Genomic DNA, 24,834 nt, shown 5'->3' with positions numbered 1-24,834 from the left:
GATGTGGAAATTAGCTTCCACTGTTATGCAGATGATACTCAGCTATATATCTCATCAAGACCAGATGATTCCTTCCAACTATCCAAATTGGCAGAGTGCATCGACGATATAAAACATTGGATGACTTGTAATTTCCTTCTTTTAAATTCTAATAAAACAGAAATATTACTTATCGGACCAAAGACACGTGAGCAGAATATTTCGGATTATGACCTGCAAATTGAAGGCTGCACTGTTACTCCAACAAATACAGTTAAAGACCTTGGCGTTATATTAGACAGCAACCTGTCATTTAAAAATCACATCTCAAATGTCACAAAAACAGCCTTCTTCCACCTTAGAAATGTTGCCAAATTGCGAAATATTTTATGTGTGGCTGAGCAGAGAAGCTTATTCATGCATTTGTGACCTCAAGACTTGACTACTGTAATGCACTGCTTAGTGGTTGTCCTGCAGCATCAATAAACAAACTACAGTTAGTTCAGAATGCAGCTGCCAGAGTTCTAACCAGGTCCAGAAAATACGATCACATAACCCCAATGTTATCAACCCTTCACTGGTTACCCATTAAGTATCGTATTGACTTTAAAGTTCTTTTAATTACTTATAAAGCCTTAAACGGTTTAGCCCCTACCTACATAACAGAGCTTCTACCACACTACAACCCATCACGCTCTCTAAGATCTCAAAACTCCAGACTTTTGATAACACCTAGAATAACTAAATCCACCAAAGGGGGTAGAGCTTTCTCATACGTAGCACCTAAACTCTGGAATAGCCTCCCCGATACTATTCGAGGGTCAGACACACTCTCCCAATTTAAATCTAGATTAAAGACACATCTTTTCAGCCAAGCATTCACTAAACATAGCTAATGAACAGCAGCTACGCTAATTATTCTCTTTCTTTCTGCCCTCGCCTCGGGATGCCCATCCCGAGTAGGGAGAGATTCCGCCAGGCCCAGATGAACTCATATGCCCATCCACAACTAGAGATTACGCCAGCTACATCGGAAAATCCCGTGCCATCCTCCTGCGAGAGCCTGCGGACTGACTGACCATCCCAGCTCCATCCAAGGCAATTCCATCACCACCCAAGAAAAAGGCGACCATCTGGCCGGCCCAGCTCAGACAATTCCATCCCCAACCGAGAGCAAAGACGGACTACCGTCACATAAATGCTAAATTTACAATACTTGGTATTTAATGCTAAACTTACATCACACGACAGCAGTTTGAAGTTATGGCTGCACTCAGTGACTTTGATTGGAGGTAGCTGGGTGGGTGTTGTAGGGAGTGGGGGGGCTTGTTGGTTGTGGTTCGGGGCGTTTCATTTGTTGGGACTGTGTGGGTCTGGTCTGGTTGGTCTTGTTTTGTGGTCGATGTCGGACAACAGAGGAATAAAGTTAATTATGCCATTACTACTTTTCCCTGGTTGTTCCTCTGTTGTCTGTTGTTGATCGCGGAATGGGACCGGGTTGGACCTGCACGGTTTCGGCGGGTGGGGCTTCCTGGGTCGCGGCTCGTGGGCTCTCCCTGTTCTTCGTGGACGTTGCTCGGTGGCTTTGGTCGGGGTCACTGAGTGCAGCTATGACACGTCAGAGGAGATCTGGCCCTCCCGGCTGAGCCTGGTTTCTCCCGAGGTTTTTTTTTCTCCATTATTCACATTGGAGTTTGGGTTCCTCGCCACAGCAGAGCAGTGCAGTGTTGGCTTGCTCACCAGGGAGACTGCATTTATTTATTCATTTATTTATTAGATATTATTTATTATAATGATCTTGCTTGGTCTATAAACACCATGCACTGTGCTGTGTTTTACCTTTCTGTGTTTTTCTTATTTGCTCCTGTAAAGCTGCTTTGGAACAATGCACATTGTGAAAAGCGCTATATAAATAAAATTGAATTGAATTGAATTGATACGTGGCTTTTTGGAGGAATTTATTCGGCAAATGCGTTTCCATCTCCCATTATTCGCATTAACCCTTTTTCGCAAAACTGAAAAACCACCTCAAGCGAGCGTAAAAACTTTTTGCGAATTAAGGGTTTTTAATTCGAAATTTGGCGTTTCCATCACTCGTTTCTGATGCGAAACTTCAAAATGCGAATAAAACCAGAGTGATGGAAACCCGCTTAATGACATACGTGGCACGCTGCAATAAAAGTTATGTATAACATTTAATGCTACAATAGAGAGAAAATGAATAAACTATGTAAGCTACAGACTGAAATAATAACTTTTGTAATAAAAAAATAGTATTGAAATGCTATAACTTTGATCCAGGACACATTTAACGACCAGCTGAAACAATCTGGACACAACACACGTAAAGATTTTTTCTTATGACTAGAGCCGATTCCAGTCTTTGTCAGTCAGAAAGGAGCACACACCTAACTGCTGTGCCAGACCACTACACTACACATTCAACGACTGGACATTCTGCTGAACCAACAAATTTATCGATCTATGTTATATTCCCGTTTTGTCAGTAAAGCAACCATGATGTTCGTGTTTTTGTATGGTTATGCACTTTCTGTTTCATGCAGATTAAACATTTTGATAATGATAACAAGAGAGCATTTATTCCTCAGAATATAATGTAAGTTTGTTGTGGATATAGTTCACTATAAATAATATGTTGAGTAATATATGACTGAAAACGCCATACCTTAATATCCAGGTGCATTTTGCTGCGTTCGTTTTGCAGGCTACTGTATAGTAGATAGAAAATGTGTTTATGTTTATTTCATTTAGACTGTATTCACTAAAACGCATAAACTGATAGCTTTTTTGTTTTGCGTTGACAAAGTAGGCTATATTTAGCTTAAGATTGAGGTGTGTTCGTTTGCTAAATGAAAATCTTTTTGTTCTAATTGTACCTCATTGCTACTTGTACTTCATATAAATAAATGAATAAAAGTACTTTAAAAGTGCAGTCTTTGTCATTTAAAAAATGTACATAGAAATAACACAACAATAGCTTTTATATTTTTCTCCTCATTTCTCTATCTCATTGTTTGTCTGTTTTCAGTCTTTAGCTGTGAACACATATCTGCCCAATATGAACAACTACTGAGCACAACTGGGGCATTGTCAGCCATTATGATCAAATTCCATTCATAATATAGTGAAAATAAGATTTGATTAAACATGATTAATGTTTACGACTGGCATGCTGGCTGCACTGACAAAAAAACATTCCTTTAGCCAAAGAATAGACAAGAGTACTATTACACACTATTTTTTATTAAAGTTTTTATTTCAGTCTAAATGCAGTCTGTAGCTTACATAGTTTATTCATTTTCTCTCTATTGTAGCATTAAATGTTATACATAACTTTTATTGCAGCGTGCCACGTATGTCATTGACTTTGCAGGACCCACAAACGTTCTTTATAAAAATTGTATACATGTCTAATATATTAAATGTATATGCACCCACAAACGCTCGAAGCCAGCGCGCATAGTGGGGCAGCTAGCAGCAAGCGTGCACTAAGCACACTGTGGGTAAAAGCACCAACAGCAAACGCTGGGAGTGAGCGCAAACAGTGGAGGCATAGCAGGCAAAAACGCAGGCAGTGAGCGCACACATTCCGGGCAGCTGCCTAAGATTGCAGCGGTATGAGCTTGGCTATGCTGCAGCAACAACAAACGATCAACCCGTGTAGTGTTGTGGGCGTGGTCGCAATTTGAAAAATGTAAATCCTTTTTATTGCAATGTAAGAAGTTCTACTCTCCAAAACAGCATGTTTGGAGTTTGATTAGATAATAAGAACAAATAACTGGCCATTGTGGCCAAAGCGCTCCGTTTGACTTTTCCGAGATCTTCTACTCTTCCCTGTGGACGACCTCTGACCTACTTTCTGTACGATCTGAATTTCTGCGTTTTGAATTTTAGAAAATTGAATTTGATGTTCCGAATTTCTTCTTCATCTTGAAAACGTGAGGCTGTATTTAAAAAAAACTGGATATTTGCAATCTAAGAATTCAGAGCAAAAAATATGTTGTTTGCCTATAATATATATATATAATATATATAGTATGCATGCCTATAAAACTCTGCCTTTAAAAAAAGCAATTGTGTTAAATTTCAAATGTTCAATATTCAAGTAAAAAAAAATCAAAATCTAATTCAAAACTATTTTAACTCCCATATAATATTCAGTTTTGTTAAAAGACAGTTGTCAATAATTCAGATTTACGAAATTCAAATTCAGATTGTTTTGTCATATTTCTGGCTCCATACAAAACGAGAATATAAATTTTAATCTATCTGAGCAGGCGACATGGACAAGTCTAAAGGAACCGTCTGCAAAGTGACTGTAAATCCGAAAAGCGTTACTACAAAAATAGTCATTAATAGTTTAAATGTTACACACTGAAGTCTCACCAAATTCAGTTTACACATTAATGCTCTCCTGCTGAATTTAAACTGGTTTTAGTTATACTACAGTTTGTAGCACTGAAGTTAATGACTATTATTAGTAGCCTAATGATATTCGGGTTTTGCACTTTGCAGACGATCCCTTCGGTATTGTCTCAACCGGTGTTGTACCGAAACTCGACTCCCTGTGAGATTACGACTCCCGTACTTCTGATTGGTTCACTCACTTAGGATGCTGCTTTGTGATTGGTCCCTATCTCTAAATCCCGCCCCCACACCTAACCCTATCGTAGGGGAAAAACAGGGGAGTCGTAATCTCACGGGGAGTAGAATTTTGATACAACACCGGCTCCCGCCTGAGATCAATACAAGGTTCGATTTGTGGAAAATTACGTTAAAGTTCATTGTTTACGTTACATAGAATGAGGTGTAATTTGTGTTATAAGAACGTTTAGCTCACGAGTTATTGGTCTGGGAATCTCAGACTATAGACCAATGTTTATGTAGCCTACGGAGCTAGTCTTAAAGGGGTCATATAGCGGACATACGTGTTTTTCTGTGTCTTTGGTGTGTTATAAATTGCTCGTGCATGTATTAGACATGTAAAATTGCTAAAATTAAAGTGTCGTAACAAAAGATGCATTCCCAGATAGCAAACTGACTCCGTAACGGATCCGCCCCGGAAGTGTCACAAGCTCCGGAACGGATGCGCAAAACGGGTCCGGAACGGAGTCCACTTGCACAGCGCAGCGGATCCGGAACAAATAAGGATTGCGGATCCGGACCAGATCTGGGGCAGACCCGCCCTGTATCCACTGATAAAGAAGCTGATCCGCCACGGATCCGATCAGCAGGGCCGGACTTAAGAGGATGGGGGCCCCTGGGCGTGAGTTGTTTTCGGGGCCCCCCGTACTATTTAAAATCATGTGTTTGTTAGCATTAGTAAATGTTTTTTTTCTCCAATGACTAACAATGACACGTGTTCATTGGTTTACACGTTTATAATGCTTGTTTTGACAGTGGGAGCCACAAGTGGTGCATTTATAGCGTGTAGGAAGTTTCAAACATACTTAAATGTAAAATCCAATCAACATTACAATATCAAGGGGACTAATATAGTTTTTGACATAATCATACAGCCCTACCATTATGTATTTTAAAATTAAAATTAAATTTATTGATCCATAATAAGAAAACTACTAAAAAGTAACAAATGTGTGTGTTTTGCCTGTATTTCTGGAGGATCTTGAGAGATTATACGTCTCGGATCTAAAATTTGGGAACACCTGCATTAACATGAAACCAACAATGAGCAATACAGTTGTCAGCATTTATTAATCTTGTTTATTGTTAGTTAATGCCAAATACAATTGTTCATGTTAGTTCATGGTGCATGTTCAATGTTTTTAAAAACATTAGTAAATACTGAAAATAAAGATGAACAAATGCAGACATGTAATCTAATGCTTAACTAATGTTAACAAATGCAACGGTGTAAAGTGTTAAAAATATATTAGTATTCTATTGCAATTCCATCAGTAAAGCATATGACAGATCTGTCGTCTTCAGTGAGAGGACACAGACTGTGAGGAGCGAGCGTCAAATGGAAAACGCGGAGTGGAATAATATAGCGGTGTATTAAGAGCAAGTTTTTCGCGGGGATGTGAATCCTCTCTACTCTACTTCGTCTACCAAAGACGGGCGCCAGCCTGTGAGGGCAAATGGGCAGCGGCTCAAGCCACAGTGCCACCCCGTGAACGCGTTCCAGCTCACGTCGGTCCGCGAGTTTCAAAGGAGAAATACCTGAAATAAAACCGGAGGGTGGTGGCCTGGCGGGAGATGGTGACAGGTATGCTCTGGATTCTCTGCCTAAAGATCAAGGTGTGGTGCCATGGGTGTAAAGAATCATTATTTCCTAAATGCTGTTCTTTCGCGTTCTTGTCTCTCAGTTTTTGGTTTTCTTTAAGCGCGGCACTGCGATTGCGCTTGTCAGCCATTAGAACAAGCGTCTTAATGAGCAGACAGGTTTCAACTGCGGTAAACGTGACGGATAGAATCCACAAATGACCAATCAGGAAACGCCAACATGACTGACGGAACGATTAGCCAATTAAACGACATCATTCCTTACATAAGGCAGTGCTATTGAACATTGGTAGGCCAATGCACAAAGTTTAAATGAAAAATAAAATGACTGGCATATAACTAAACAAATCAAATGAACGAGAGCAGGCGGGCCCCCTGAAGGGCGGGGCCCCTGGGCTGGAGCCCAGTCAAGGCCAATGGTAAGTCCGGCCTTGCCGATCAGGACCCGTTTATAAAGCAGCTGATCCGCCACGGATCCGATCTGGTCATTCTGTCTGGATACCTTTCAGATCCCTCATTTAAAACTAGTATTCTGGCCAAAACTAGCTAAAGAAATATTTCAAATCTAATGGACCGACATTGGATAGACTGGATTGCTCTATAATATTTAATATGCCTGCCTTTATTAATAAAACATGATGAAATCATTCAAAACTTGTAAATCAAAATTCAGCCATTTTAGCCAGTAACAATTATTTATGTATACAATTAATAGGTATTACAGAAAATGAAATGCAACCATAAATTGTCCAAAGAACATTTTTTATTTAATGAAAAAGAACACTTTTTTAATGTAGCTCAAGAAACATTTATTCTTATTAATGTTGCACTGCTTATTTTTTTGTGTGGAAACTGGGTTTTTTGAAGATGAATAGAAACAAAACTATTTAAAGTAGTAAACTTTATCTCAACTGTTACTACTTAACTGTTAAACGAACACTTCAAAACACAGAAGTTAACTGTGAAACACCGAAACGCTACTGTTGGGTGCTGACAGTGGGACGGCTCCTTGAGTTTCCCCTATCTGCTGCCAAGTTGAACCACCGTATTACGTGTTTTGTAATGTCATCATCAGTGGCGGCACGGGAGACATGGCTCTTTCTCACAGCACCTGTGATACACAAGCAAATTTTCATTAAACAAATTCATGAAATCACATAGGAGATACCAGTTTTTTTTAAGGATACACATAACCACTGTCTTTAAAACAAGAGTGTACAATCTGACATTTATAGGTACACTATGTAACTTTTGGAGCTCTAGCCGTTAATAAACAGAACTGCATGCGAGTTGTGAACCTCCGTGTTCTTTTTAAGTCTGTAGGCAAAGTTTACATACGTACCTTAAAGATGAAATTCTCCAAAAACAGACCAGTGGCACTTGAATGAGCTGTAAACTGCAAGAGAACACACACGCACAGTATCTTAATATGATTTAATATCTTAATATGACATGAAATAATTAGTCTACCAGAACTAAAGTTTACTGATACAAGTGGGTTTTTAAACTACGAAGTAGTTTATAAACCTAAAAACTTTTAACTTTAAATTATTGGTATAAATCTTTTGAAATTGCACATTTATTACATGTTAAAAGCTGTAGTGTGGACCATTATTAGTATTTTGACAAAATAGCTGGCTAAATCAAGTTTAAAACAGTATCAAATCTTACTTTACTCGGTTGTTTGGAAAAGATGAAATACTGCAAGACCAGTGGCACTTGAATGAGCTGTAAGCTGCAAAATAACACACACACAACAGAACACACACGCGCACGCACACACACACACACACACACACACACACACACGCACAGTATTTTAAGATTTAATATGATATGAAAATTATCTGAAACAACATTACATGGGGAGGTGGAGAATATATGTCAAAATATTAACAAAAGACTCAAACTAGTACCAGGGGCCTGTTTCAATAAGGAGGTTCAACCAACACCGAGTTAAAATGTGAACTCTGAGTTGATTTACTCAGAGAATCGCAACTCTGAGTTTTCGGTTTCAGAACAGGTGATTTCAATTAGTTCAATCCACTCTGAGTAAGTTCACTCTAGGTTACGCGCGTGCACCATTGATTTAAAAAGCCATCATCAATTGAGCGAAGATAGCACGATTCACCATGGCAACAGCACCAAAAAAAGCAACATGGCGGCAGAAAGCACATGAGAGTGAGGCACACTTTCCGCTCGATTTACTGATGTCCTGAAAATGACTTAAGTTTAAATTAATAAATTGATACCAATAAACAAATAAATTAATCATTAAATGAATGAAACAACAGAAATAATAAAAAAATCGTATGTTCTCACTCGCCATGAGTGCTCTAGTTACGCAAGTAAGACGTCATGGTGTATAGGACACCTGTAGGGCGTCAGACTCTCGTGCAAAGTTAGACTGATCGCCGGTTCGAATCCTGCTCTGAACAGATTTCACTTGGAATGGCTGCATGTCAAATTTACTTGTTTATTACCTTTATCGCTTCATTTCTGCATGTATGTCTGTATTTATTCATTTCTTTATTCATGCACTTTATTTATGTGTAAGGATGGATGAGATATATTTTGATACATCTAATTCACTGTAAAGAAAAACGGTACAGTTTTAATAAAAATGCACAGGGAAATGACAAAATTCCACTCGGTGCTCTCCTGAAATCAAAGTACATTCCAATGAATTAATGCAGCCTCTTCATGAATCCTCTATAAAAGCACATATGACATACAGTATAAGTCACTGAGATGGTCTCTGTGTAATCAAAATGTGTGCCATGAATGACTGTATTAATGAATGAATGGATGAGTTACACCACTTGCGCTTTAAAAGGGGGAGGAGATCGAAATAAACTCTGGGTTTACCAAAGAAAACCTGCTCCCGACCAGGTTAGGTTCACAGAGTAAGTTACTATGGTTACTGACTCTGAGTATAAGATACCTCTCCTTTAGAAACGGGCTTGAGTTACCCCGCTTTCTCAGGTTTGACATACCTCACATTCTGAAACGGAAAACCCAGAGTTTCCCTCATTTCAGGGTTAATATACTCAGAGTTTTCACTAAACCTCCTTTCTGAAACGGGCCCCAGAAAGCAGTGTAAAAAAACAGGTAACGTTAATGTTAGGCCTAACATCAGTTTATCTCGCCTGCTATTTTACTGGAAAGGGGAGAAAACATGCGCTCAGGATTGGATTAAAATCCGATTGAATCACCCCACCTCCTAGAGAGATAAAGACATTCCGTCCAAAAAGCTTTTACTCAAAAAGTTATCTACCAAATTAATTTTACTCAACGCTAATGACAATGTGCTGAAACTTGGCTTGCAAAAATCACTTCAGAATAAAAACATCAAGCAAAGCAATCAACAGTAATGTTACTGGCTACGTAACTGTACAAATAAAGCATATTTTAACTATTCTTACCGTGTTCCGTCCTCACCGACCTGCCAGCTCCAGCGTTTCCACTGTGTGAGGAGATGGATTAAGTGACTGTGACGGTTTAAAAAAGGCGCGTTCGGTCAGAGAATTCGCCCAGCGTCAGTTGCGAGTCCGCGAGTTGACAGTGCGTTGTGCGGAGGCGGGGCATATTCTGTGCGTTTGGCCGAATTGAATCTGAGAGTACAGCGGACCAGGCGACTTGAAGGCGGATCCGCCCCGAAGTCTATTGCTATCTGGGTTCTATCTAAATGCGAATGAGAACCCAGACCTGCCTGAAACGCCTCGTGTAACCACACCCCGACGAATGTACGTCACTTTGTAACATGATTTGACAAGCCCGCCCAAATCTAAATGCAAGTGTGGTGGGCGTACTTGTAAATCTCATTGTATCGTCACCGCCGCAGCCATGTCGCGGAGACGCTGTGTGTTTCGTTGCGAAAAGAAAGACTCTTTGTTTGCCATGCCAAAAGATGAGACAACTAAAAACGAATGGTTAAATTTTATTTACAACACTGTTCCAGAAAGGTACAATCCGAATGTTCAAGTTTGTGCAGCGCATTTTACAGATGATAGCTTCATGAACCTGGGAGAGATCAAGGCCGGCAGTGCACGAAAGCTTTGGTTAAAAAGTAGGTCCATTCCAACCATTAAAACTTCGCTGGCGCTTCAGATTCGCAACCTGTAAGTATGTTTTTATTGTAAAAGACTTTGTTACGGACTAACGCGAGTTGGGTCTGTCATGTGTTTGTGATCTGCAAATGCAGACACGCGCGCAACGTGAAAAAAGACAACATAAGTCCTAATAATCAGTAATAATGTTCCCACTAGAGGCATCAAATGTCGTGTTTATAATGTCTTTTTATATTTAGTATTTATTTTGGGTTTATTGTCTTTGTTGAGTCGCGACGAGACGTGGCGTAACACTGGTTGATCAAGAAGGGCCACAGCGCTGGCGTTATTTATTTTGTTACCATTCCCTGCTGTCATACGAGCTTGTTTCTATCTCACACAAACTCTGTATGATGTATATGGTTGTTTGTTTATAGTCTTTATAATGTCGTATATAAAAGGTAAAACAGTTAGCTATAGTTTTTATCTATTTTTATCTTAAATGTGTGCTCTCACTGAGCGTGTGTGTGTGTGTGTGTGTGTGTGTGTACTTGTTTGTGTACGTACGTACGTGTGTGTGTGTGGGGGGGGGGCGTGTGTGTGTGTGTGCGTGTGTGTTCATGTTTGTATATCCCGGTGGGGACCTAAACCTGAACACACACCAACACATGGGGACTCGTGTCACCGTGGGGACCAAAATTTAGGTCCCCAGGGGCAAAAAAGCTAATAAATTGTACAGAACAATATTTTTTACAAATCTAAAAATGCAAAAACTGTTCTATGATCTTTAGGTTTAGGGATAGGGTTAGGGATAGGGGATAGAATATACAGTTTGTACAGTATAAAAACATTACGCCTATGGACTGTCCCCACGGGGGGAGTGTCTATCAAAGGTGTGTGTGTGTGTGTGTGTGTGTGTGTGTGTGTGTGTGTGTGTGTGTGTGTGTGTGTGTGTGTGTGTGTGTGTGTGTGTGTTAGTACGTGTGCATATTGTGTGTGTGGAGTGTTTTGTATGTGGGTACACTGTAAAACCAAATGCTCAAAATAATCAAACAGATTAAGTAATGTAAACTTAATTTCATAAAAAAGTTATACTTACTTCATTATTTTAAGTTCCTGAAACACAATTTTACTTTTAAGTAAAGTATAATGATTCTTTTTGATTAACTTGAAGTTTTGACTAAAACTTAAAAAATATGATTTTCTCCTTGTTCTATTTACTTAATTTAAACATGTTAATTCAACACATTTGGTCGAGAATAATTTCCAATTCCCAGCATGCTTTGCGTCAGATTGCATTAGGAGAATACATTTGAAAGAATATGAATATTTGATGTGTTTTTCAGTAAAGTTAAAGACTTGTTAGTGTTTAATGTTCACTTATCTTAGATATTTAGAAGAGTTTGACATATTTTTCAGTTTTGTGGTTACCATTGTTCAGAAGAGTGGTACATGTGCTTAGGCTGTGGGAGGTTAAAGCACAGCTATGACGTGAATTGCAACATTCAATGAGCATTAACTGTACTAATAATTAACCAGTACTAAGATGTCTCTCATCTTACTTGCTCATTGTATTTTGATTTACATGCAGTAAGTCTGTATTGAACTCATGTATGACAACAAAAACGTACCAATAAGACTAATAAATGTCGAGTTTAGTTAACATAAAATTACAGACAAAATTTTGTCATTTCAACTTAATTAATTTAAGTAAATTTGAATCAGAAAAGTAGTTATTTTAGTAATTTAAACGTTTTTTTTTAATAAAGTTTAGTTAAGCTTACTTAATTGAATCAAGGCAACGAGTTTGCACAATTTCATTAAGTAAAGTGAACAAATTAGTTTTTACAGTGTATGTCTGTCTTCTGTGTTTTCAACTTTTTCTTGTTTTTGCAGGTACAACTTTAATTGTTTTGCTTATAGTCAATATGTCTTATGTACAGCTGCTTTGTAACAATGAATATTGTAAAAAGCGCTATATAAATAAAGTTGAGTTGAGTTAGTTTTTAACACCATATTTATTTAATAAAACCTTACCAATTCTTTACATCCTGCTCAAGTTGCGCTGGCAAAGTTGATGTATCGGCTTGATCATCTTAATTTTCCGTATCAGATTCGGGCTCGAATTGATATAAGGAAGTACCGATGACATTTTATCACCTGTCAGTACAATTGCGTGGGAACATGATGTTCCGAATATGGTAAGATGCGTTACATTTCCGTGAAACGCTTGCAGTGTTCGACCAATCACTACACACTGGTTAACTGGCCAATCATAGCACACCTCGCTTTTCAGAGCGATGAGCTTTGTAAAAAATCAGCGCGTTTCAGAGAGGCGGGGCAAAGAGGAGATACAAAAATGGAAAATACAGCGTTTTTTAACCTTAAATCGTGTAAACACATTGCATTCCATCTAAAACAAACGATAATATTAGTTTTAGCCCTGTCATATGACCCCTTTAAATTCTGCCAGCGGGACATTAAACATGAAGTGTTTGCGAGAGAACGCAAAAGTTTTGCGAGATAACGCAAATATGTTTGCGAGGGAACGCAATGTTTCAAAAGCTTTAAAAAATATTTTTCTCTTCCCTCTCATATTTTTCCCACCGCCATGTCCCTAAAGGGCTCCGTACATTTCTTGTTTCTGCTTAAGATAAACTGCTCCATATTGGTTTTGTCACAGGTGAAGAAAAAAACATGAACATATTTATTAAAATCATTTTTAGCACGTAGGCGATGAATCATCATTAGCTAGTGTTCTAGTGCCGTTCGTTCTTTATTCATAAACACCTTTCTTTTGTTTTTGTAATTATTGTTATAATCATCAACGTCAAATTATTTTAATATCAAGGGATTGACTCGTGACGTCAAAGCTGATCGAGGTGACGTCTGTCTCTGTTGTTTTAGCCGGTTTCTATGGTTACAGTCGCAGAGCGCTGTCGTTTTTTAGTCATTTAACTCGCAACAAATTAATATAGTGTGACCAAACAGTAGTAAAGAACAATGGCAGCGCTGAATTTGACACGCGATGAAGTCAATCGATTGAGCGAAGCTCTTAAAGACGATACTTTCCGTCGGTTGTTGAGTGAATACGCCGCAGAGATCTCGAACCCGGACAACAAGAGACAATATGAAGAAGACATCAAACAGCTCGAGGCAGATCGAGGCATGCGCGTGCAGTTTATTCACCCTCAAGCGCATCACGTATTAAAGTCGAGCAGCGCTGGCGGGAAATGTTTCATTAATGTGTGTTGCGATCCGCTGATCGATAAACCTTCATGTGAAGCGGCTCGAGACAGAGACGGTAATGCGGGTCACAACTGGACTTTACCCCACAGCCTGACACCAGGCAGACCCGATAGAGACGCCAAAGGAAACGCGTGCGTGATTTATGACGCGGTTTTTCATCCAGATGCGCTTCACATGACGGAGAAAAACGCGAGATTTATGAAACTCATCAACAGCACAGCCATCAGAGGGATTGAAGACTCTTTCCAAATTAAACTGGATAGCAGCACAACAAAGCTGCTGAAGAGCAAGTACAAAGGTGTTCCACATCCAGCGGTGATCCGCAAGCCCACATCTGAATTTATGAAACACCAGCAGAGCAAGTGTGAGGAAAAACTGCCGTTTCCATATCCAGATGTGTGCTCCGCTGCAGCTCCTAGTCAAACAGCATCTTCATCATCCAAACAACCCATAAAACCACATTACACCTTGAAATACCGATCAGTTGTTGATATACAAAATTACAGACACTCTCGAGATTCCACGTCCAATGCGCGAGACATCATGGTCATCATCGATTTACCGCTGCTCACTTCAGCACGTGATGTTGATGTCAGTGTGACGGAGAGACGACTCGTCCTGGAGACTCAAAAACCCTCATATAAACTGGAGCTTTCGCTCTCTTATCCTGTGGATGAAGATAAAGGAGAAGCTAAATTCAACAAAACAACAAAGCAGCTGACATTGATTCTCCCTGTTTTACCAGTGAAGAACACTGAATCACCTCAAATGACACGTGATGATGATGAAGATAAAGAGGAGAGAGACTCTGAGGATAAAGCCAAACTGATGCAAAAAGAGAAAACACACAAAACCGGACACACAGAATTAAACGGTGATATTTTAACACAATCCACAAGTGACGGATTTGGGCAGAAACCTGTTGCAGTAGAATCGCTGTGTTTATCAAACAGTTGTGTTGTTGATGAAACAAAACCACACACATATGATACGAGCATCAGTATCATCATGAATCCAACAGAGAGCAGAACCGAGACAGAAGAAACGGATCATTTCCCTCACACATGTGTTGCAGAAATAATCCCAGATGATGAAGAAAATCTTTCTGACATGAACATCAATTCACATGAGGTCAGTCATTAGCCTATTTTTATTTATCATGACACATACGGTATGGAACGATTTTAGTCTCATTAATTATTCACGCGTAAAACAAGATACACACATGCGTAAACAGTTTCACATGAACAAAACCAAATTTACGTGCACAAAGTATAAATATACATTTACAAAAAGCAATTCACGTGCGTAAAACAAAACTATTTTCTCATAAAGTACGTTCCGCAAACATACGACTGTGCACAAATATTTCGAAAGTTTAAAATGTACATGTTTATCGTGTTATGTGAATGTGCAAATCGACACGATTCACAGGTTTTGTTCATGTGAAACGGTTTACGCATGTGTGTATCTTGTTTTACGTGTGAATAATTAATGAGACTAAAATCGCTCCATACATAGGCTACAGCAGGTGGCCAAGTATTCAGTCATTTAGTCAATTTGATGTAGACATTTTTTTCTGTAGATGACATCTGTCAGCAACATCGGCATCCATGTGACACCAGATGAAGAGTTTGTTCAAAAGCAAACACAGAAAACAACATTTGGGGCTACAGCAGACGAGTCACTGATGTCACGTGACGTTGGCCAAATATATCAGAATCCAACGACAAGTAAACAGCCGAACGTCTTCCCAGCACATGAAGAGCCTCAGAGTTCTTCTGATTTAACCAAACCGGTGTCACAAAAACCAGAGACCAGAGAAGAGCCAAATTCTGCACTGAATCCTGCGAATGACACGAATGCCATCTTAAATAAGGAAATCCAGGCCCAATCAAAGGAACCAGCAGATGTTGACAATAATTCAAAATCACATGCTGCAATTGTGAGAGAAACCAAATCAGACGGAAGAGAAATAGTTATTTGTGATTACCACACTTCAGCTGCTCTGTGTTTCCAGAACTCTCTGTGTTTTGATTTGGACTGATGAGGGTAAATGCATTAAAGGGATACTCTACGCAAAAATGAAAATTCTGTCATGAATTAAACACACCCTATCCCCCCCCCATCTTTCTTGTGTTCAACAGAACAGACATTGATACAGGTTTGAAACAACTTGAGGGTGAGTGAATGATGACAGAATTGTCATTTTTGGGTGGAGTTTCCCTTTAATGTTTTAGGGTCCTGTTGTGCGATTGTGTTATTGCTGGACTTCCTAAATGTGTTGATCAATAATCATTTATTAACCATTCTTAGTAGTTCAGCCACTAAATGTCATTGTTTAACCAACATAAAAACTTGTTTAAATTGATTTATGTAATGTTATTACATCTTAGGAAAATTGTGTCTTAACTGATGAATACATATTATCGTAACTTTAAAACGTTTTTTTAAGTTCAACACGAACTTTAAGACTCTGCATTTAGTTTTAATAACTTTTATTTGTTTTACAATATTTATTATATAATCTCCTAAAGATCCATTTGAAAAGCAAATAAAACAAACTGAAAAACACAAGCTGTTGCTCAAGGCAAGATTTCTGTGGCAACAAACATCCCGACACGAGAAACAGTGACGCTGCGGTCATCATCTCAGTCCACGCTGCACACAGCTGTCCATGAACTCACAGTAACACACGAGCGAGCAGAAATGTCTCTGCACTGGAGCTTCTGTGCCTCCCATGTTGTCCACTAACACAACCGTGTGAGACACCAGATGCAGATTCATGCTGACGGCGGTCTGAATGTAGGAGCTCACGCACGCTCGGCCGCAGTCGCATGCTTTCCAGAACTCCAACTCACCACACAAGTGGAAGGGAATGATGTGAGGTCCATAGGGTATTCTGCAATCAACAAAAACACGTAAACATTTGTGAAAACATTATATGACATTAGTGCCTGTTCCACATGTTTGCAGGGTCTGTTTTGTTTACGTTCCCATGTCAACAGATTAGATCATTCATGCGGTGCGGTACAGCAGTGCAGCGATCGTTTCTGCATCGTCGAGTCTATTTTTGCTGTACAGCACAGACTGATTTAAAGCGATAGCGCACATATTATGCTCAAAATCACACAGATTGACATGAAAACATAGTCATTTCACTATAAATAATACATACAGCTAGAAAACGCTAAACACTTACAAGGAGTTGCGAAAGCACCTAATCCGATATCTAAAAGTATATTTTTATGTTAAATACGTTATAATGCGTGTAGGGGAGAAGGTTCTCATGTGACGGCCCTTTTCATCTCTCTGGATGAAGCCCGTATCAGATTAAAGTCACTAATGCTCGCCTACAGGACTATCACTGGATCTGCACCGGCATACTTTCACACCCTCCTCCACCCCATCAAGATCCCTGCGTTCAGCAAACCAGCGGCGTCTTGTATTGCCTTCCCATAAGGCCAGTAAATCGCTTTCCCGCTCATTCTCCTTCACAACTCCTTCCTGGTGGAAGAGATGGATTTTAAGTCGTTTTTTGAATGTTGTGAGATGTGGTTGACCGGACCGAGTTAGTCCGGTCAACCACATCTCTCACAACATTCAAAAAACGACTTAAAACCCACCTCTTCTGTGAATACTGGACAGACAAATGAGAAAACCCTAACCCCTCTCTCTTTCTCTCAACTGGTATTGTTCTGGCTTTTGTTGAAACTAGTAACTTTGTATCAGCACCTATTGTATTATTGCTCCTGTATGACATCGCTTATTGCTCCCTGAACTCTCTGTGAGTCGCTTGGATAAAAGCGTCTGCTAAATGACTCAATGTAAAATCGTTGAATTTGTGGATCACGGAAGCCATCGATCGGCAGCGCTCTGCAAACGCAGTATATGTGAAAACACATCCAGTGCATGCCGCCTCCGCACCGCACATGAAGTATGTGTGAAATAGACACAAGTGGCTTTTTACTGAGCCTCAAAGGAACGTGTCATTAGCCGTGTTTCCATCCAGAGTTGCGAATTTAGCTTATGCGCAAAATTGGAATATCGCATCAAACATTTTCGAATAAGCACCGTTTCCATCCAAATAGTCAACTGTCACTTCCTAATAAACTGCCACTAAATATCAGTAAGAAAAGTAAGAAAAGCCACTGAATATAATGATTTTCATATAGAATAATACTTGCGCAAGCAGACGATTACGAAACACAATAAATGCGGTGCTTTTGTGGATGCCTGCTGTTTGGGAAACACAGTTGTGACAGTTCTAAGAGGCAATTACAGAATACTTTGACGACTTTGCTCAGGCATTTAAGAATGACCGTCACAACATTTCTGATGCTGTGTAACAAGATCAGTAGTCTGGTTAGTCAGGTTAGGCCGTCTCATAGTGCAGTTACGTGGCTTTTTGGGGGAATTTATTCGGCAAATGCGTTTCCATCTCCCATTATTCGCATTAACCCTTTTTCGCAAAACTGAAAAACCACCTCAAGCGAGCGTAAAAACTTTTTGCGAATTAAGGGTTTTTAATTCGAAATTTGGCATTTCCATCACTCGTTTCTGATGCGAAACTTCAAAATGCGAATAAAACCAGAGTGATGGAAACCCGCTTATTGATATGTGACTCCATGAGCAGCTTCATCGGCCCTCACCTGCGGTCCACCACAGCACGCAACGTCAGCTCCTGCAGCGTCAGCGGAAACGTCAGATGGATGGTGTGTTCCAGAGCGTTAGCTCGAGTAAAGGGGTTCCCAAACAGGTCCACGTTTTCAAGACTCAGCTTTCTGAAGTCTCCGGGAAGCACGGTAAGCTGGTTATGAGCAGCAGACAGGTATCGCATCTTTGTGAGCCGCCCGATATGAAAAGGAAGTTGCACCAGTTTGTTATCGTCTAGTTTGAGGTTCACCAGTTCTCGCAGCTGGCAGAAGCGAGTAGGCAGAACCTTCAGCTGGTTCTGACTCAGGTCCAGATGCTGAAGAGACGCCTGCAGAGTGGAATCACACAAAGCATGACTTAAACTCTCCAGATGATTGTTGTGAAGAATTAATTCAGTGAGGAAGGTCAGGTCCCCGATGGTGGACGGCAGCGTCTTGATGTGATTGTTGCTGAGATCTAACCTGCGGAGAGCTTTGAGCGAGAGCATGCGCATGTCCACCCTGGATAGCTTGCAGTAGGACACCTGCAGCTGCTCCAGGGAATAAGGAAAGTTAGACGTGAGCGGGTAGTCTTTCTTTGACAAGATGGTAAGCTTCTTCTTTGGTTTCTCGACGTCTCTGGCCCGGGCCGGCGCGAGGGTGGAAAGAGCGAGGGTGTCCGTGTTGCTTCCCCTGTGCGCCAGTCGTGCAGCAGAGAGAAAGTTTTTCAAGCCGTTGATATCGGCCTGCAGAAGAAAAACACCAGAAGTCATTTCAAAGACTCGATATACAGTGGTACAAAACCAACAGAATGACATCTCAATTCATAAAGAATGTGTGGAGAAAAACAAAGCAACTGCACAGAATATTTCTCCTGGCATCTGTGAATCAAGTCAGGTTACTGCAGATTGAGGGTATAAATGTAAGAAAAGAGAACTGACATTGAGGGAAATAAAATGACAACAGAAATGTGAAACATGTGAAGCTCTATCGTGACTGCAGATGAACATTCTTACTTTACTCAAACAGATGTCAACAGCCGGTTCCTTGAGTCGAACTGTAGCTTTCCCCTCTTCAACAAACCACGTAAAGAACTTTTCAATATTCTCCTTCAGCTGGACACAAAACATGAATGTGTACTTTTACAACTGAATAGGATCTTGGCTTTTGAACGGGCATTAAAACAACTGAAGCATTACATGATCATGTCTGTACAGGAGATGAAAAGGTCTTGCCTTGTACTTGGATCCGCTTCTGTCTTTAGATGTGCAGATCAGTAAACACAAACTGTCCACATGTTTCCCGATGGATAAAACCGCTCGACTCGATTTGCCTTTATTCTTCATTCCGAATGTCGGCAACATCCGATTAATAACCTCCACATCACACTGCAACTTCATCCTGACTGACACTGGTTATGACATTAACTACTTGGCATTACTGATTCAAGTTTCATGAAAACACGTTAATGCCAAATTGAACGAACCTGTAGATTCTGCTGTTCTCTTGCTTAAACTCTAACGTTAACAAACCAACTCTTTCATAACTCTTCCAGATATAATGAATAAAAGTAACAAGTCGATTCAATTAACTGATCAGTTAACAAATCCGTTTTAACGACGTTTCACGTCTGATCTGTGGCGTAACACTAGCATGACGATCCTCGCTCCGCGCGCTTCTATACACTGCACATGCGCAGTACACTGACCTCACAAATATGGCGACGTAATATTACCAGCGGGCATTTCCAGTCACGGCTTTATACATTAAAATGGCTTTAGGTGAAATGGGTGAACTTGTTTTCATGACTCGATTATTTAACAGAGGGAACCGTTGTCAGCGTCACTAGTGTTCACTCGCGTGAGTATTCTTTTGACATTACAGCGCGCGTGCATCAGTCAGGAACAACACGATCACGCGCATGATTGATTACAATAGATCAGACACACTAACTGATTATTAGCAATGATTATTAATGTCACACGCATATCCAACTAACACGTAGCTATTGATAAAGCACTTTCACTTACAGAGTTACAACCCCCCCTCCCCCGTCTGTGGCTTTCTCTCTGTGCGCGTGAACGTAAACACAGCAGAAAACGTGTGTAGTAACAAATAATGGAGGAAGAAGACAATGTGCAGAACATGGATGATGATGATGATGATGATGAGAGGGGTTTGGAATGGGAACATGAGGTTAGAGACGTTGACTGGCTGGATGATGATGATGATGATGACGAAGAGGAGATGATTTTGTCCAGGAAGCGTCCAGCGGAGCGCAGCGGTCACGTCGCAGTCACTGATGGCACCTGCATGTTTGTGTGGGGGGGTTATAAGGTCAGTCACACTCATATAACAACCACCTGCGGTTAAATCTGAAGACATGTTTCAAACGTTCTCACTGTCATTCTATTAGAATGCTGAAGCTGCTGACTTGTACTTGCCAAAGAATGAAATCTGGATATACAACATGGAGACGGCAAGATGGTATATTGACACTTGGGGTGGAACTAAAGGGATTGTGATGTTTAATATGTTCACTAATAAAAGTTTGACGTGCAGGAAAATGAAGCGTTCAAAGGGTGATGTACCGGACTCCATGTCAGGCAGCTGCGGCACGTGTGTGGATGGGTTTCTCTATCTGTTTGGAGGTCACCATGCCAGAGGAAACACAAATTTGGTACGAATGTTTACTCATCTAACATATAGATTAGAGTTAGGTACACTGTAAAGAATTTCTGTCGAAATTACAGTATTACTGGCAGCAGTTTGCCAGTAACTTACTGTAGATTTACATTAATGTCATTTACTGGCAACAGTTTGTTCGAAGATAAATGATCATTAAACATTAACAAGTCTTTATCCTTACAGAAGAAAAAAAAAATAACAGCCTCATGCAAAGCATTCTGGGAACCAAAATTAGAAAAAAAGCAGAAAAAGGTTTATGTGGATTTCTGGTTCCCAGAATGCTTTGCATGAGGCTGTTATTTTATCCTTTTCTTTCTGTAAACTCAACTCAACTTTATTTATATAGCGCTTTTAAAATTTTCATTGTTACAAAGCAGCTGTACATGAGACATATTGACTATAAGCAAAATAATTAAAGTTGTACCTGCAAAAACAAGAAAAGGTTGAAAACACAGAAGACAGACATACCCACATACAAAACACTCCACACACACAATATGCACACGTACTAACACACATAGACATAGAGACACACACACACACACGGATGCGCACGCACGTAAAGATAAAGACTTGTTAATGTTTAATATTAATTTATCTTGAAACACACTGTTGCCAATAATTTAGCTAAATAAAAATCTACCATAAATTACTGGCAACTAGCAGCATAACTACAGCAAAAGGGTTTACAGTGTAGGTTACTGTACGACTACAGTTTGACCTAAAGTTGGAGAGTTGGGTCTCAGTACCGACAGGAAGTGAATGAACAGCGCTCTCATTACCCACAACTGAGGTGCCCTAGAGCCTAACCCCTAATTGCTGATACAGTTTCAGTAATGTAACAGTACGTGTACCTAAGTACCAATTTCCACTGCTCTGTCAACCACTGCTCTGGATGTTACTCACTGCTGTGTGTGTGCGCGTGTGTGTGCATGTTCATGTTTGTATATCCCGGTGGGGACCTAAACCTGAATGCACACCAATTCAATGGGGACTCGTGTCACCGTGGGGACCAAAATTGAGGTCCCCATGGGCACAAAAGCTTATAAATTGTACAGAACAATATTTTTTACAAATCTAAAAATGCAAAAAGTGTTCTATGATCTTTAGGTTTAGGGGTTGGGTTAGGGGTAGGGGATAAAATATACAGTTTGTACAGTATACAACTCATTACGCCTATGGACTGTCCCCACGGAGATAATAAACCAGACGTGTGTGTGTTCTGTGCATTCTGAGCATGGGATACCATACATGTCCACGTCACTTCGTTTGATGTCCATTCTTCACTTCAAACACATGACGTTTTACTGCTTCTGCTCTTTGGTGTCCTGTAGGTTTATCGTCTTCCACTGAGAAGCCTAACGTTCCGCTGGGAAAAGATGAACGATATAAAGGGCCTGGCGCCTACGAGTAAAGACAAACTGGGCTGTTGGGTTTACAAAAACAAGTACGTGTTTATGAATCTAGCAGAAAGTCTTTCCGTAGATCATTTGGACAGACGTGCCGAATCATCTCTGTATGCGACAACCTCACCTCTATCTCTCTGTAAAGATTCACTCTTGTCTCAGAGGGTCAACAGCAAGACGTTTTGGTAAAGATCAGAAAATCAGAAACAACAATCACAATGTTGTTCAGCATGATTAGGCATTTCGCATGAAAACATTCCCATGCTGCACATGCGTGTACGTGCACTGTTAATGAACGAGGCCCATTGACTTGTTTCATTTTCCTCTAGCTTTTATAATTTGTTCACACAGGCTGGTGTATTTCGGTGGCTATGGCTACGCCGCACCGCCCGGTCACAGAGGAACCTTTGAGCTTGATGAAATGGTGAGTCGCTGTATGTTTCGATCCTTATGAAAATCAATTTGAATGAATGCTGAGCAGATGATGAATGTTTCTCAGGGAAATCATGTGGGCAGAGGTTGGAACAATCACATTCACATCCTGGATCTCGAGACATTGACGTGGAGCCAACCCATCACAAAGGTGAAACATTTGACTGATTCATCTTCATCATCAGCTTTGATACGACGCTGTTGACTGTTGTCTGTATGTGGACAGGGAAATGCTCCGTCGCCGCGTGCTGCTCACGCCTGTGCCACGCTGGATAACAGAGGTTACGTCTTTGGAGGTCGTTATTTGGTGAGAGATTGTTTAGTTTAGATAGTGAAGATTCGTCTTCTCTGTAGTGCCAATGTGATTCTGTGTTAAAGAGTGTCCCTATTTTGCAGGACCATCGTCTCAATGATTTGTACTACATCAACCTGGACACGTGGACATGGAGTGAAATGTGAGTTGACTGTGTTTATAGCAGTTGAAAGGTCATTGAAATTCTGTGATATCAATATGCATATTTGACTTTAGATGTTTTCCTCAACGCGGTCCCACGGGTCGTTCGTGGCACTCTCTGACCTCAGTGTCACCTGATCATCTCTTTCTCTTCGGTGGCTTCACCACCAACAGAGAAACGCTGAGTGAGTGACGCATGTAATGCAACGTTTGTCTGCCAAAGCGAGCACGCCGGTGCTTCATTCGAGTGTTTGTTTTTCCAGGTGATGCTTGGATCTACTGCGTCAGTAAAAATGAGTGGAAACCATTCAATCCCGAGCACGCAGGACGTCCCAGGTGCGTCTGCATTCTGACACTGATGTGATGTGTGACGTGTCTCATTGGCGAAGAGCTTTACGTGTGTGCGTTTTTGTGTTTTCTGCAGATTGTGGCACACAGCGTGTTTGGGTCATGACGGTGAAGTATTTGTGTTTGGAGGTTGTGCCAATAATCTTCTCTCTAATGAACTAGCGGTGAGATTTTACTCTCAGAAATACAAGAAAACTGAAAGTGAATCATTTCATCAACTAGCAACTAGATTTTCCTTTTGTTAGAAATTGATTTTCATCTGTGGTTTTAACATTTTATAAAGCCCTTTCGTCTTAACGATAAGTAACTTCAAATCCTAGTTGTGTCAGATCTATAGTTACACCAAGCATGAGTCTGGTTCTCCTTTAAATTCATGAATGTTTTCATGTTTACAGGCTCATAGCAATGATCTGTTGGTATTCAGCGTGCTGCCCAAATCACTGCTCAGGTGAGGCCGGGTCAGGTTTTTCCTACAGCAACACACCTCTGATTGTGTGTGTGTTTATTGTGCTGTGTGTGTGTTCAGGTTGTGTTTAGATGCAGCTGTCCAGTACAGAAAACCGACGGAGCACCTGTGGGATGTTTTACCCAAACATCTGCTTCTTCAGCTCAAACAGAGAATCATTGGAGATGCTTGAAGATCAAAACCTCGCTGTCACTTTACATGATGAAAATCTTTATTGTATCTTATAGTTTGAGGGTGAGACTAGACACAAAAACATCAGTGATGTTTGGGCCTGAATTTCATGTAGAAAAACAAAATGATTTACAAAAGAAGATATCTGGTCATAACAAAAAGATGTTTTTTAACTTAACCCACATTCATTAGCTAATGTCCCTGTATTATTGTTGACTTTTTTATTGTGGTCACATTACAGTTTATAGAATAAAATTTGCTCAATCAAATACGGACCATATTTGTGTCTACCATGGCTTTAAAAAAACAGCAGAAGGACATTAAATGGTCTATTAACTACAAACTCCACTTCCATCACCCTAATGCAGTGATTCATCCGATCTGATCAAAATGAAGTGTAGCTTCATGTGATTGATGCTGAGTATTTTAATTCATCCCCGGAATATATTGGCTTCAGTTATGAGACCACCAGCAGTAAACTACATACCCGTTGACCAATCTGTGATTTGTTGATTTTACTGTGCGTTTCTGAATGATCTGCCAGTAGATGTTTTACATTAGATATGAACACAGCAAAAACTCTTGAGTGCTAATGTCTTATTCTGAAGATTAAGTTAACTTTATTCTTTTAACCATTTGAATTGTATCAAAGCAGCTGTACAAGTAAAACACACTAAGAACATGTTAAATA

General features: G+C 40.2%; 3 protein-coding genes and 1 long non-coding RNA gene across 10 annotated transcripts; 2 read left to right on the top strand and 2 right to left on the bottom strand.

Annotated features, from left to right (window-relative positions):
• Positions 1-7,035: 7,035 nt before the first annotated feature.
• On the bottom strand, positions 7,036-8,076 carry LOC130560368 (uncharacterized). The gene is made up of 3 exons (XR_008963675.1): positions 7,918-8,076; positions 7,589-7,642; positions 7,036-7,357 (listed from the first exon to the last, which is right to left on the bottom strand). It is a non-coding gene; the product is annotated as an uncharacterized LOC130560368 (long non-coding RNA).
• A 3,158-nt stretch (positions 8,077-11,234) lies between these two features.
• dnaaf2 (dynein axonemal assembly factor 2) lies at positions 11,235-15,596 on the top strand. Its single transcript, XM_057343400.1, has 2 exons — positions 11,235-14,675; positions 15,130-15,596. The coding sequence occupies exons 1-2, from the start codon at positions 13,299-13,301 to the stop codon at positions 15,589-15,591; spliced, it is 1,839 nt and encodes a 612-aa protein (XP_057199383.1). The 5' UTR covers positions 11,235-13,298; the 3' UTR covers positions 15,592-15,596.
• A 461-nt stretch (positions 15,597-16,057) lies between these two features.
• lrr1 (leucine rich repeat protein 1) lies at positions 16,058-19,860 on the bottom strand. Of its 3 annotated transcripts, XM_057343405.1 has the most exons (5): positions 19,665-19,754; positions 19,378-19,589; positions 19,195-19,293; positions 18,197-18,924; positions 16,058-16,446 (listed from the first exon to the last, which is right to left on the bottom strand). In XM_057343405.1, exons 2-5 carry the CDS (start codon positions 19,576-19,578, stop codon positions 16,191-16,193), a joined length of 1,284 nt encoding a protein of 427 aa, XP_057199388.1. In that variant the 5' UTR covers positions 19,579-19,589; positions 19,665-19,754; the 3' UTR covers positions 16,058-16,190. The 3 variants fall into 3 exon arrangements, with proteins under 3 accessions (XP_057199388.1, XP_057199387.1, XP_057199389.1); XM_057343404.1 differs by having other exon boundaries at positions 19,378-19,726; XM_057343406.1 differs by having other exon boundaries at positions 16,059-16,446; positions 19,414-19,860.
• A 37-nt stretch (positions 19,861-19,897) lies between these two features.
• klhdc2 (kelch domain containing 2) lies at positions 19,898-24,418 on the top strand. 5 transcript variants are annotated; one of them, XM_057343413.1, is made up of 14 exons: positions 19,899-20,038; positions 20,275-20,515; positions 20,595-20,665; positions 20,741-20,858; positions 22,201-22,313; positions 22,624-22,696; positions 22,772-22,855; positions 22,931-23,011; positions 23,101-23,159; positions 23,234-23,343; positions 23,422-23,494; positions 23,583-23,670; positions 23,902-23,954; positions 24,033-24,418. In XM_057343413.1, the coding sequence occupies exons 2-14, from the start codon at positions 20,297-20,299 to the stop codon at positions 24,142-24,144; spliced, it is 1,254 nt and encodes a 417-aa protein (XP_057199396.1). In that variant the 5' UTR covers positions 19,899-20,038; positions 20,275-20,296; the 3' UTR covers positions 24,145-24,418. The 5 variants fall into 5 exon arrangements, with proteins under 5 accessions (XP_057199391.1, XP_057199396.1, XP_057199395.1 ...); XM_057343412.1 differs by having other exon boundaries at positions 20,272-20,515; XM_057343409.1 differs by having other exon boundaries at positions 20,211-20,515.
• The last annotated feature ends 416 nt before the right edge of the window (positions 24,419-24,834 follow it).

The sequence above is a fragment of the Triplophysa rosa genome, linkage group LG10 (assembly GCF_024868665.1).
Source record: "Triplophysa rosa linkage group LG10, Trosa_1v2, whole genome shotgun sequence".
NCBI classification, from domain to species: domain Eukaryota; kingdom Metazoa; phylum Chordata; class Actinopteri; order Cypriniformes; family Nemacheilidae; genus Triplophysa; species Triplophysa rosa.
Note: the sequence above shows the minus strand (reverse complement) of the source record. Positions and strands in the feature narration are given on the sequence as shown.